The 14,941-nt window shown below is 44.2% G+C and overlaps 1 protein-coding gene across 4 annotated transcripts in view; it reads right to left on the reverse strand.

Moving 5' to 3' along the window:
* Nucleotides 1-14,941, reverse strand: part of KITLG (KIT ligand) — a 108,043-nt gene that overhangs the window by 12,746 nt on the left and 80,356 nt on the right. For all 4 annotated transcript variants that reach the window (XM_082241042.1, XM_082241041.1, XM_082241040.1 and 1 more), the window contains 4 exons: nucleotides 10,709-10,771; nucleotides 4,525-4,704; nucleotides 2,252-2,414; nucleotides 864-953 (listed from right to left, as the gene is read on the reverse strand). In XM_082241042.1, the coding sequence (XP_082097168.1) occupies nucleotides 864-953; nucleotides 2,252-2,414; nucleotides 4,525-4,704; nucleotides 10,709-10,747 (472 nt within the window). In that variant the 5' untranslated portion in view covers nucleotides 10,748-10,771. The remainder of the gene's footprint in view (nucleotides 1-863; nucleotides 954-2,251; nucleotides 2,415-4,524; nucleotides 4,705-10,708; nucleotides 10,772-14,941) is intronic.

Genomic DNA, 14,941 nt, shown 5'->3' on the forward strand with positions numbered 1-14,941 from the left:
TAATAATACCAGCCAATCATTGCAATATGGACTCCATCCTGCAACTCCTAATTAGCGCCATTATATAACTTATACAGTGGTACCTGGGGTTGCAGACGCTTCAGGTTACAGACTCCACTAACCCAGAAATAGTACCTTGAGTCAAGAACTTTGATTCAGGATGAGAACAGAAATCACGCTGCAGTGGCACGGCGGCAGTGGGAGGCCCCATTAACTAAAGTGGTCTTCAGGTTAAGAACAGTTTCAGGTTAAGAATGGACCTCCAGAACGAATTAAGTTCTTAACCTGAGGTACCACTGTACCAGCTGTGGGGAACCTTTGTTTCTCCAGATGCTTTTGAAGTAGTACAACTCTCAGCCCCATCAAGCATTGCCAAAGGTCAGGGTTGATGGGAGTTGTAGTTTGGCAATATCTGGATGGACAAACGTTCCCCACACCTGCCTTATAGCAACAAATAAAAAACAAACCCATGTGTTCTTTCTCACTATGTTGCTGCCTCCACCTTAGAAGTGATGTCAATTCTAAGTGTTATTACTACTTACTAACACTTATAACTGCACAATGTGCTTGCAATAAACTGTATTCCTTTGCAAGCACAAATGCTGATTTATTTATTTCGTTGATATTCCACCTGTCCTCCAAGGAACTCATAGTTTTCCTCCTCCCCATGTTAATCTCACAATAACCCCTGATAGGCTGAGACCAAGTTCACTGAGTGAGTTTCATGTTTCAGTGTGGATTTGAACCCCTGTCTTCCAGGTCCTAAGTCCAGCACTCTAACCACTACACCACATTAGATACTGACAACACACACCCATTCCCTGTAGAAATCAAATGCAAATGGTTAAATGGTTTATACTTACGCTCGCTGCTATCGCCACTGCTGTCATTCTTAAGAGAGCTGGCAGCAACAGGATGTAACAAAATGGGCTCTGTGACACTGTTGCCGGCATCTAAGACAAACAGAGTGGATTGGTGGTCTATATTTTGGAAAACTGCAGATTATTTTGCCTGTATTATAGCATTTAACCAAGTCAACGGAACTGTTTGCAAATAATATTGACCAATAGCAACAATGCAAACAAACAAAAAAAAGGTTAACAGTGACTCCCCAAAAAATCTGTTTTTTAAAACTACTCAGCTGTACCTCAGCTCAAACTTCAGAGCCATCTTTTCTATTGGGCTTACTGGTGCGTTGAACCAGGGCGCTGGCCTTTCAGGGGCACCCCAGTGAGTGGGGGAGCTGCGCAACTTTGCCGGTGGCCTTCCCTTTCCCTGCATGCCCACCAGCTGTGCCATGGCTAGCAGGCATGCAGCTTCCTTCCCAATCCTCCGCAGGAGGAGAGTGATCCCCGCAGAGGCTTGGGAAAAGGTTGACAACTCTGGGAAAGGGGGGGAAACCAGAGGGATCTTTGAACCACGGCGCTGGATATGCTTAAGACGGCCCTGTCCAACTCCCTCATAATAACCCCAGAATATGCTTGCAACCATTTTAAGAGATAGTCACCAGAAGGCCTACTGATGTGGATCAGCCCCAGTATATTGGAGGGAGGTGGAGAAAAACAGGGGGATTCAACCCTTTGTCCTCTCTGCAGTCCCAATCCAACTTCCCCCAACACCTTTCACCCCATTCACATAGGGAAGAAACCTTCCATTAACATCAAATGATTGTCACATTCAGCAGCTGATTGTCACTACTAGTAAGATCTATGTCCATATATAATCAGCTACAGCTTTATATAACTATATGTGCCGTATTATACAGAATTAGCACAGTCTTGCTAACGGTGCAGTCCTGAAGTTGGCATGCAGGGCAATCCACAGGTAGTTTAGCTGTCCAACCAAAGCCCTACTGGGCTCATTCCTGCAGGGTGAAAGTGAGTTTGGAGGAAACTCATATGGTTCTCTGTCCATTTTGCAACTCCCAGCAACAACCTAGATTGATGGGATGGAAAGAAAAGTCACAGGTGGTTTGGGATACATTGGAACCAAACTGCTTCCCAGTCCTCTACAACATGCCCATGGACCTCAGAGCTCAGAAAGCAGCTGGGCCAGGGCATCAAATGTTTCCAAGGTGGCAGAACAGGGAAATTTGATATTGGACCTCCTTCTCCAAAATCTGAGACATCTCTTCAGTGTCAGAGTGGAAGATTAGATATTTCCTCTGGCCCCTGAGATAGCTTCCCGGGGACCAGAGATGATCCGAGTTTGTGTCATTTGAGGACACATCCAGATAAAAATGAAGTCTTACCATTTGGGGAGGGCTCTGTTGCTGAAAGCAGAACACAGTCGCTCTGTTCTGGTGCTTTTGCAATGCTTTTGTAGACATCAATAGTGCTATTAAAGTGCTTAAAGAACTCTTCTGGAAAGAATTTACCTTCTTCATAAAGATGGTCATTATATTTTCTAAAGTTCTAAGGGGAGAAAAATAACAAAATCCATTTGTAAAGGAAGCACAAATAAGCTGAGCTACCACAGCGTGAAATGGTATGGATCATGAATAGATGGAAATGTGTTTAACAGGTGGTACAAACGGGGAGGTCAAAACTGTAAATTATAAAGGTCAAATTCAGTTGGAAACATTTTCCTTGATGCAAAAGCTCTGTTCCCTGGATTGCAATTGATTTCTTTCTTGCTGCAAAACTTTATCAGTTAATGGCAAAACTGGCTCCAAACAATATGGTTTTCAGTTACATCATACTTCTTTAACATGATATTTCAGTTAACTACTAAAACATGGTTACTTTGTGTATTGTAAACATGGGGATACCTTGGGCCAGATTGCGCAATACTCTCCTGATCAGTGCCATGCGTTTGTTTGGTTTTTTATACTAAGATTTCTACCCTGCTTCCCCCTTCATTTTAACCAGCAAGTTAAGACAATAATACTAAATTCATGAGGTAGGGAGTTCCACATGCAGTGTGCTGCCACCAAAAGGCCCTTCTGCCACCAATCATAACACAGAAGCGGCTGAATCTAGACTCATCAAAGAAGTGTTTCAGTTTAAAGCGTTGTATATCGCACATACAACACATAAAATCGGTTTTTCTTTACCCGCCTAGCTGAGTCAAGGTCTTGACATGCATAAGAGGGTATCAAGGCAGCTTCACGTGGGCAGCAACTGATACTGATATAACTTGATCCCAAGATGTTTAGGTCTTTAAAGGGAATACCTAGTGCTTTGAATTGCACCCCTAAATCATATGGCAGCTGGTGCAACTGATAAAATAAAAGTGGTGAATGAACTCACCACGTGGCCCCTGTCAAAACCATGGCAGTGGCATTTTGCACCAACTGTGGTTTACAGGTTGTTTTCCAGAGCAACTCCACGTAGAATGTGCCACAGTAGTTTAATCACAAAGTAATAAAGACACATGAATTCATGTGGCTGAAACAAGGGCAGGTTTTACACCTGCCTGCCTTCAACATCATGGGAGATCTATGTGAGGGCATAATTACTTCTACAGTATAATGTTATATGCCAGTAACATTTGTAAGATTGCTATCACTTAAATTTTGGGGGAAGCAGTCCTTGAACAGATTTCCTAAATCTGTTTTGGCTATTCCCAATGGCTCAAATGTGCAGTGACTTTGCTTTTGGAAGTGTGTGTGTGTGTGTGTTTGCGCGCATACACACACACACACACACAAACTATGCAGGTGGCGTGTACGAAACTGCCTCAGAAACTCGCTTAGATTTAAAAAATAGTTCTGTAGATGTCCAGAGCTTCCTTAGGTGCGTGGAGCCTTAGGTGTGTCTCCCAGACAACAAGGAGTCCATCCATACTGTATATAAAAAGTAGTATTGCATCCCCAGTCAAATATTAAGGGTGCAATCCAAAAAATGCTTACTTGGGAATAAGTACTATTGAGCTCAATTGGGCTTACTTCAGAGTAGGCATCTACAGAATCACACTGAAATAAATGATAAAAAGTGGATAGGAAATCTAGTTGCAGGCAGACTGAGGAGCTTAAATATAATAGCAAGAAACTAGTACAAAGTGAAACAATCCTAGAGACAAGATAATTTCCGTGTAACACTCAATAAAGATTTAGCGATATAGGCACAAGCAAGGGCAAGCCCGAGCAAAGTCTTGGGCTTGTGTTTTCCACACACACACACACACCCTTCTACTATGATTGGAAAAAGGACCTCCGCAGCATTTAGTTTCACTTTTAGAAAACCCTGGCTTGATGTTGTTACCTGTGAACTACAGACCATGGTTTAAAACAAATTCCAAAATTTTAAAACAATCAAACTGCAAACTGACTTGTTTAATTCACAACTTTAGAATAAATGTCTCTGATTTGCACATGAAGAGCTGGGATTTTCTGAAGGCAAAATGAAGCACTGCAGAAGTCTTTTGCCTGGCTGTGCAGGAGGCCGAGATGGAAGCAGGTGCTGAGGCTCAGCCAGGATCCTTCCCACTACATACAAACCAGTCTATTCTGTTCTGGCCTGCTCTCTATACACAAAGGTATTATTTTGCAACCAAGAGGGAAGATTAATCTTAGATTATTACCTTATTTTTATTAGTAGACAGGCATGCCATTAGATCATTGATGATCCTTGTGAGATTATTGATGATTGAGTAATTACTTAAGACATCTGACATATCTGAAAAGTCTTTAAATCTGTGCAGAAGATTATTCAGACTCGCTGACAATTCAGGAACCATCAGATACAACCAACAATGATTAGGCTGTCAGGGGTGATAAAAAGAAAAGAGAGAGAGATTACACTCCACACACAACTGTTTAAGTAATTTAAAGTGTGTAAAAGTAGATTAACGTGTCCTTTCCAATAGGTATTAGCTTGCACTTTGTCAGATTGAAAATTCAGCTGCCATTAGATTACCTGCTGTTTTCTTGAGTCCTTTTTGGAATTCCTGACAGTCCTTCTTAACATAACTAGGTCAGCCATGACTGTCAGTAGATGTTGCCAGTTCTGCTTTATCCCTGAGTCTACCAGATTCAAAGCTGTCAAAAAAATCACTGCTAGCGTTTAACTTCTTTCACACTGAAGTATGCGGGAATCTAACACACAATCTTGTTCTTCTTTACACAATGACTTGTAGATTGATTATTATGCCTTTTATTCTTCTAATTATGCTATACTTTTTTTTAAAAAAAGTGTATCTTCACATTGGGTTCCACAAGACCCTTTTGCTGTAAAACGCATTATGCAACCCCCACCATCCCACAATTTATGCCTTGAATTTGTCTATCTCAATGTCAAACATGTTTTACTAACACTCACAACTAAAACACAATTTGAGATCTTTAATGCAACGATTCGGTGGAGCTGCACAGGGCAGGGATGGAGAACCTATGGCCTCCCAATGTCACTGGATTCTAGCTACTGCAAAAATCTGAACTGAGAGCAAATGGAGATGTCAAAAGCAAATAAACCAATACTGTAGAATCACTTGCTAACTCTTGGAAACTGACCCAAATGATGAAACTCATGGTGTGTTCATTTGAGAAGCAGAAATACCCAATTGAAGAAGCCAAGGGCCCCATTTACAAATTTCATGAGGACGAAGTACAATTTCGAAATGAAGTTTATCAGTCTATTGCATTTATTTAATGAGCATTTATATGTGCCTTTATTTGTATTTGCACCCACTGCCCTACATGCAGAATTCTACAGCACAAATCCTCGCTGCTAATTTCACTATCTTTTTTCTGGGTGGTCCACCATAAAAACAGTTGTTGGCAACAAACTAGGAAAATGGTGGGGGGAGAGGAGTAAAGGAGAACCATAAAATTCACTATACAGCTTGGTAGCATATTTCAGAGATAAGAGAATAACTCAAATCTATTAATTCTGCTGTTCCTACAAACACTAACTTTCAGCAAAGAACATCAAGTTTATGGAGAACTGAACTTAATAGTAATGTTTAAATCATAGAATCATAGAATTGTAGAGTTGGGAGGGATCCTGAGGATCATTTAGTCCCTTGCAATGAAGATGTCCCATATGGGGATCAAACCTGCAACCTTGGAGTTATCAGCCCCATGCTCTAACCAACTGAGCAAGCCACAAAACTTGGATTACCCACCCTATCTTTTTCAACACTCGCAGAAGAAGGTTCTTCCTCGTTCATGCTTCCATTTGCACATGCAAGAACACACACACACACACACACATACACACACACAAACCATTTTACTTACTCTTCCTGCCAGTGAACAGACTTCCTTTGGCCTTTAACTGAGCTGCACCCACCCACACTATTCTTTGCAGTTTGTACATTTGCTTTTTGGCCCACAGAATTAGATGCTTGGCTGAAAGTAATTTGCAATGCATTATTATTATTATTTTTTAAAAATGTTGGCATTGGATGCATTTTATAGATCTGTGTTGCTGACACATTTTGGCTTGGAATATTTTTTGTTGCACCAAGTGCCAAAAACTAATATATTTCTTCAGTTGACTGAAAGCATGCTAATTGGGCTTGTTCCACTTTGCCCTCCCCCACATATTGATTTAAGTTTAAAACTGATTTAAGGGCTATCACACGGAAGGTGAAGAAAGCTTGTTTTCTCCTGCTCCAGAGGGTAGGACCCAAACCAATAGTTTCAAGTTACAAGACAGGAGATTTCTACTAAACATCAGGAAGAACTTTCTGGCTGTAAGAGCTGTTTGACAGTGGAGCAGACTTCATTGGAGGTTTTTAAGCAGAGGCTGGATGGCCATTTGCCATTGATGCTTTAGCTGAGATTCTTGCACCACAGGGGATTGGACTAGATGACCCAAAAGATCCCTTCCAATTCTACAATTCTATGGTTCTGTAAGAACTTCATTAGATGTTTTGAAGGGCGGTACTGTTATAAATACTGATGATCTGCAGCTTTGGCTTTCTTATTCATCAAAGCAGGGCTGTACACTGTGTAGATGAAGCAGCATGAAAACACACCAATGGAATTTATGAATGACCACTTCACATCCAAACTATTGTCAAGAACAGTCCAGAATGGTCCAGATGTTTCAGTGTCCATGTGTTTTTCATTTAAGGTACTGAACATTGTTGTGAGAAAACTGCACCACAAGTATGAAAACAAAAAGCTGCTCCACTGATGTGGATATATTGATAACCGCAGTTCCACATTTTAGAACACTGGGGGGGGGGGTGTGGAATAGTGGAAGGAACTAAGGGCCTCAAACCAAAGAAACTCAGAACAGCCGTGCTGGAGCAGACCAAAGGACCATCATTTCTTATGCTGGCCAGCTGGACACCTTGGGAACGCGAGAGCACAGCATGAAGATCAAAGAAACGTTGTTGTTGTTGTTGTTGTTGTTGTTTAGTCATTTAGTCATATCCGACTCTTCATGACCCCATGGACCGGAGCATGCCAGGCACTCCTGTCTTCCACCGCCTCCCGCAGTTTGGTAGCTTCGAGAACACCATCCAACCATCTCGTCCTCTGTCGTCCCCTTCTCCTTGTGGCCTCCATCTTTCCCAACATCAGGGTCTTTTCCAGGGAGTCTCCTCTTCTCATGAGGTGGCCAAAGTATTGGAGCCTCAGCTTCAGGATCTGTCATTCCAGTGAGCACTCAGGGCTGATTTCCTTCAGAATGGAGAGGTTTGATCTTCTTGCAGTCCATAGGACTCTCAAGAGTCTCCTCCAGCACCATAGTTCAAAAGCATCGATTCTTCGGCGATCAGCCTTCTTTATGGTCCAGCTTTCACTTCCTTACATCACTACTGGGAAAACCATAGCTTTAACTATATGGACCTTTGTTGACAAGGTGATGTCTCTACTTTATAAGATGCTGTCTAGGTTTGTCATTGCTTTTCTCCCTAGAAGCACGCTGCATTATACCAAGTCAGAGCCTTGGTCCAACCTAGCTCAGCATTGCCTTCACAGACTGGCAGCAATTTTGATGGTCTCAGTTGGGATTTTTTTGCAGATCAACCTGGAGGAGATCTTTCCATGCAAAGCATATACATCAGGCAGGCAGCAATGTTGAGAGGCTCACACGGCAGTCCAAGAAGTAAGGATTCCCATCTCCTCTTTTCCTTGTCCCACCCCCAGTCCTATATCCAGCCTCCTCCCCTCCCTATTTTATCGCTTAATATATCTGGATACTTGTTCTGGCAGCTTACCGTCTTCTCCATCTTTCCCCTCTATTGGTTGGACAATCTCTATCAATTTGACACTTTATATTCTTAGCTATTACTGTTATTACAATAATAGTATTTTAATAATAATAATAATAATAATAATAATATATTTATTTATTTATTGTTGGGGGCAGGGAGTGTATTAGCAGAAAAAAAGGAGCTATGTTGCCCCATTTGAAAACATATTCCAACACCACCTAAAAAGGAAGGATTCTCTTTCTGGAAAGAGAATTTAACCTTTGTGGCATTGTTATTAATACAACTGGGGTGTTAATGATACCAGTTATAGGATTAATTATTATGTTCTAAATATAGTTAGGGACGCGGGTGGCGCTGTGGGTTAAACCACAGAGCCTAGGACTTGCTGATCAGAAGGTCGGCGGTTCGAATCCCCGCGACGGGGTGAGCTCCCGTTGCTCGGTCCCTGCTCCTGCCAACCTAGCAGTTTGAAAGCACATCAAAGTGCAAGTAGATAAATAGGTACAGCTCCGGCGGGAAGGTAAATGGTGTTTCCGTGCGCTGCTCTGGTTCATCATGCTGGCCACATGACCCAGAAGCTGTAGGCTGGTTCCCTCAGCCAATAAAGTGAGATGAGCGCCACAACCCCAGAGTCGGCCACGACTGGACCTAATGGTCAGGGGTCCCTTTACCTTTTTAAATATAGTTTAAAATATACCTACTAATGCAAAATTAACCAATCTCATAAATTAGCTTTTGCCAGTCAGAACAATATTATTCTTAGGGGAAGTGTCCCTGTTTTAATATTCCTCACAAAACCAAACAACACAGCACTTAAGAGCTCGTACCAAGGCTAACAAAATTTGCAGGCATTTCAATTTCTATTCAACTAAATTATAGTCATGAGTAGAACCACTAAACACAATAAACAAAATTTAACAATGGCCATTAACCATGTCCAAAGTTTCTACTCTGAGTGGATTAACGCTGAATACAACACTTATTTTTTTTAGATTCTGAAAGCATCCGGATATTTCTAAAACAGCATGAATATTGCATTGGAATAAGGAGCATTTAGGACTGGCAGAATTATGCAAGAAAACCACAAAGAAAGGCATATATGTCAGGGAAATAAAATATACTTTTGATTACCCAGTGCATTCATTAAAGGGATAATCATAATAATTATCACAACTAAAGAAGCTGTTCACCTCCTTTATCTCTGGCAGTGTCTTATATGGATTTCCACTGTGGAAATGATAATTATACATAGGCTTATCCCTTTTGCTGCCAAAGTCACTGTACAATAGGATCGAAAATATAAATCAAAGATTCAAACCAAAAATCTATATTCTCTGCCTTGCACACTAATGAGCATTTATTGCATTTTATCACTAAAGAAAAGATATGGGGCACTCTTAAGCAGAAATATAGTGTGGTTAATGGTAAGGGGAAAGGTTTAAGCCAGGGGCTGTTAGATATTGTTGTTTTTCCCCTGAGGGCATTCACCTGTGGTCCAGGCTTGGGGCAGAGCATCCCTTTCTGGGTGTGGCCAAAAAGGGGCATTGCTATCTCACACTCTTCAATAAACTCTCTCACAGAATAATAATAATAATAATAATAATAATAATAATAATAATAATAATAATTCATTTATACCCCATCCATCTGGCTGGGTTTCCCCAGCCGCTCTGGGCAGCTTCCAACAGAACATTAAAAACAGAATAAAACTTCTAACATTAAAAACTTCCCTGAACAGGGCTGCCTTAAGATGTCTTCTGAATGTCAGGTAGTTGTTTATCGCTTTGACATCTGCTGGAAGGGCGTTCCACAGGGCAGGCACCGCTACCGAGAAGGCCCTCTGCCTGGTTCCCTGTAACCTCACTTCTCGTAGTGAGGGAACTGCCAGAAGGCCCTCGGAGCTGGACCTCAGTGCCCAGGCTGAACAATGGGGGTGGAGACGCTCCTTCAGATATACTGGGCCGAGGCCGTTTAGGGCTTTAAAAGTCAACACTAACACTTTGAATTGTGCTTGGAAACATGCTGGGAGCCAATGTAGGTCTCTCAGGACCGGTGTTATGTGGTCTCGGCAGCCACTCCCAGTCACTAATCTAGCTGCTGCATTTTGGATTAGTTGCAGTTTCCGAGTCACCTTCAAAGGTAGTCCCACGTAGAATACACACATGGGAACATAGGCCTCCTCAGCAGTGGATTTAGGCAGATCATTTGAAGAAGTGTGATTAAATCTCACCTCCATGCATTAAATGACTGATCCAATAATGGATGAGGAGGTAATTTCTGTCCCAATGAGGGTGTTGGACTGGGCAGAGCATTGCATATATTTACCCTTCTTAGATCTGCCCAAATTTGTAGGGGTCATAGGGTATGCTGGGCTGAAGCTTAGCCACTCCTGGTTTAAGCTTAACTCACCCACAGAAACCACTGAGTCTTAGTACTGATCAGTATCTTTTGAAGTAAATAGCTTTTGAAAAGGCCTTTGTTTAGTAAGAGCTTTAACAAAACCTGAAGTTCTCATCTCATAAGAGCAGAAAACAAGAATCATCAAGGACTCCCGTGGTTGTTTTACAAAGAATATAATTCAAGCAGTTGTACATACCAGACTGTCCATCTTCCGGACATATTTTAGGGTTATCATATAATCATTTGGAAGATTTCCAACCTACAGACAGAAAGGACATTAAAGGTTATTTAGTGGTTCTATATAAAATAAAGCTTAAATTTAATTATGTGCTATATAGAAAAATATCATTAAATGTTCTGCTAAAGCGGGGTGGGAAATGCATAGCTCTTCAGATGCTGCTGAACTAAAACTTCCATCATCCCTGGCCACTGGCCATGTTGACTGGGGCTCATGGGAATTGGAGTCCAATGAAATCCTATACAAATGTAGTGCATGAATCCAAGACTCATCGTGTCTTGCACTTATTTTCTGTTACATCTGAATTCGGAACTGGAATAGTAGGTTATTGGGAACGGCTGCTAATTTCTCAGCCCAGTCATTGTTGGAGAAGATTTTCAGCTTGCCAGATGGAATTATTCCCCCATATGCTGTTCTTAAGGTTCTCCTGACCCCCTCTAAGCCAGTTTGGGGAGATGGGGGCAGAAGAGGAGGCAAAGCCCCATTGCGTTAGTGGAAGTCCTTGTGCAGGCATCCACGAGTCTAATCCCACCCTGTATTTCTCACCATCCTGATAGCAGATAATTTGGGATCTAGCAATAGCCACACTTCAAGCAAAAGGGAATACATTGTTTTCCATACTCGGTATGCAGGAAGGGACTCGATACTTAGCAATGTCAGCAACTGTATATTCCTTTAAGAAAGGTCACTGCAAGATTAAATTTGTTCCAGATCAACAAGCACTACAAGAATTGGCATGCATTATGTATACAATCTACTTTACCGGCATCAGGGCCTGTCAAGCACTTTTCACGCACAGTTAAAAAAAACACACAAAAATGTAAGAGGTCAAGACTACAGATTTAAAGAGTAAGAGCATTACTTCCAAACAGAAAACAACTCAGCATGAGACAACTTGTGCATGACAGTGGATAATATATATGCATGGTGTCTTACTCAGAAAACTTTCCTTAATTGCCAATTATTTATAGAATTGTCTATCAAATATAGTTGTAATTTTGCAGTCTCATCTATGTCCAAGTCGCAGCAAGTCTAGAGTGGTCACGTGGATAGTGTCTCAGCAAAGCTCATACTTAGAAGGCTCCTCCTCAGAATCCTAATCCTCCAACCCTTTCAGATTTGCATTACCTTCCTTGATTTCTGAAGTATTTGCCTGTCCTGCCTCTCTTAACACTGTCAGCTGATCTTCTTTGAAGGTTGCATGCCTCCTCTGATGTCACAGAAAGCACTTGGATAGACCCTTACAATTTAAAGGTCCAGAGCCAACAGTTTGGAAATTTACATAAATCTTGCCCACATGTGAAATTCAGTAAAACCTTTCAAGGCCTCAGTCAGGGAGACAGTTGCACACCCTTCAGCCAAAAGATAACACAGGCCTGTGTACAACTTCCTTAACCCATTTGTAATGGGTTGTTCCTGGTCCAGTAATCTGGTAAGCAATCAACTCCAGCACTACATGTGGCACAGCTACTTGCAAGGTGCTCTGTAAAGCACCTGCTTCCTGCATGGGAACTGGAAAATTGAGGTGTGTCATGTCCTTGGCAGGCCACATCACACGGAGCAGATGAGCCACTTTGGCTTGTGGTGGCACAAATTCTTCTGCAAAATAATGCTTCAGATGTCTTTGGGTGCCACTTCTCTGGCAACGGAGACACTGTCAGAGACCTAAAAAGGAGGGGAAATAATCTACTACTGCTGTGACCTAGGGAAAGACAGCCAGGAACACCCTAAGGAAGCTGCCTTAGTCCAGCCTTCTCCAACCTGGTGCTCTTTAAGATGAACAAAACCTCTAGCTGGTGAGAGCGGTAGTCTGACCAGGTTGGGGCAGCCTATCCACTCAAACTGGCACCAGCTTTAGAGGGCTTTTCTAGGCTGAAAGTTTTCCCAGCCTAGATATCTAATTAATTAGGCTCTTAACACAGAATGAACATCATTTTTTCTGTCACTAGTCCAGTAGACCAATCCCCTTCACCTGCCTGCTTCTCTGTTTGTATGCCAAGCTGTATATATAGCAGTGTTTCCCAACCACTGTTCCGCGGCACACTAGTGTGCCGCGAGATGTTGCCTGGTGTGCCGCGGGAAAAATTAAAAAATTCGAAAGATTTTTTTTTTAAGTCAAATTTTCGATTGGGGCGCCGTCACTAGATGACCCCTGGGGTACCCTCCCTCCCTCCTGCTCTGCGCCTCCCTCCTCCTCCTCCTCCTCCTCCTCCTCCAGGGAGGCCCTTCCTGGCTCTCGGCCAAGGCTTGGCGGCTGCCACTCACTCACTCGCTCGCCCACCCGTCCCTCCATCCCTGCACCCGGCCTCTCCCCCTCCGTCCCCGGCACGGGGGCTGCCGGGATCCGTAGTCCCCTCGCCCTTGGGCTCCGCGCCCGCGCGGGGTGCGCAAACTACGCTTCCCAGCGTGGCCTGGCAGGCCGGGCGTTTTGTTTGAAGCGCTCTTCTCCTGGCCATGGAATGAGTGCAGCAGCGGCGGCCGGGCGGGCAGGGGCTCTTCCGCGCAGACCCCGCGCAGCCTGCCTGCGCCCCCGCGGAGATCGGGCGGCAGGATGGAGCCCGGGGATCCCCGCGGAGGCGGAGCGGCGGAGGCGGAGGCTGCCCCCCAGGTAGGGCTGCGTCGGGTGTGTGTGTTATTTTTGCAATGCTGCATCCGCGCTGGAGGGGACGCATCGGACCGCGGGGAGACCCCTTGGCGGGTGTGCAAGGCAATGCATGCGTGCAGGCGTTGCATGGAGTGCAGTACAATGCAATGGCAACGCGGCGCCCTGCATGCATGCATGCAACTTCCACCGGCGCTCTGGACTTGGCAGGTGAGGGGGGTCCCCAGTGCGCGGCAGAGAGAGCCGGGAGGGCAAAGGGGAGCCGGGGGGAGCAGCGCTGCTCCCCGAGCCGAGCCCGGGGGTAAACTTCGGCGTCGTTGCGCCGGGTGTTGGAAGCGGAGGCTGGCGGAGGCCCCTCAACTGCAAAACCTGGTCGCCTCTCATATATTTCGTGCATTGCATTCATCGCCCACTTTCTCCTCCAAGGAGCTCCCGGGGGCGCGCGTGGTTCTCCCCGTGTTATCCTCGCAACAACAGCCCTGCGAGGTGGGTCAGGCGAGTGGCCCAAGGGAGCACCCAGGGATTGTCCTGGCCAGGTGGGGTGATTTGAACCCTGCTCTCTGCCCGGTCTTCGTCCTCATTTAGCCCCCACATGTGCATGACTGTGCATGACTGAGGTTTTCCCCCCTCGTCTTGGCTATGGTGTGAGTCTGTGCTGTTAATTAATGGGGTTCTGCCTTCGGAGAAGATGAGCCAGCCCTCAAGGAGGTGATTATGTAATTTGCTAGCAATTCATGTCCCTCCCGGCGTGACGCTGCGCGCTGACGTCACGGGGCTGTAATGGTAGTGTGCCTCGAGATTTTTTTCATGAAACAAGTGTGCCTTTGCCCGAAAAAGGTTGGGAAACACTGATATATAGTACTCCAAACAAACATACATAACTAGACTCAGGAAACAGGCCTGCTATTTCTGGTAGAGCTGATGACTGAGCAATGGTGAGGCCTGGATAGAACTGGCCACTAGGAAACCTGTACTCCAGGTCTACCTCTCCATCATTTCTCAATGAGTAGACCTGCTGTCCATCTGTGGTTGGGCCGGGCACCCAGATAATGCTTTTCTATGCACTACTGCAGCTCTCAATTGCCCTCCCCCCCCCTTCAGCCCTTCAGCTACAGTCAACTTCACAGATTCCCCACCCCTGCATTTCCCTAGGAAAACCCACTATGCCATGTTGACAATACTGGACTACAAGTCTCCTCAAAAGGAACATGAAATAGTGGATGATGATGATTCCCTGCCCATCTGGCTGGGCAGCTTACAGCATATATAAAAACATAATAAAACATCAAACATTAAAAACGTCCCGATATAGGGCTGCCTTCAGATGTCTTCTAAAAGTTGTGCAGTTCTTTATCTCCTTGACATCTGAAAGGAGAGTGTTCCACAGGGAGGGTGCCACTACTGAGAAGGCCCTCTGCCTGGTTCCCTGTAACTTCACTTCTTGCAGTGAGGGAACCTGCAGAAGATCCTTGGAGGAGGACCTCAGTGTTTGAGCTGAGCGATGGTGGTGGAGACTTAAAGTGGGGTGGGGATACCTCAAAGTCCAGAGGCAGAATGAGAACCTCTAAACCTCTGTGTTTAGAGCTTGG

The sequence above is a fragment of the Podarcis vaucheri genome (genome assembly GCF_965113315.1).
Source record: "Podarcis vaucheri genome assembly, chromosome: 10".
In the NCBI taxonomy this organism is placed as follows: Eukaryota; Metazoa; Chordata; class Lepidosauria; order Squamata; family Lacertidae; genus Podarcis; species Podarcis vaucheri.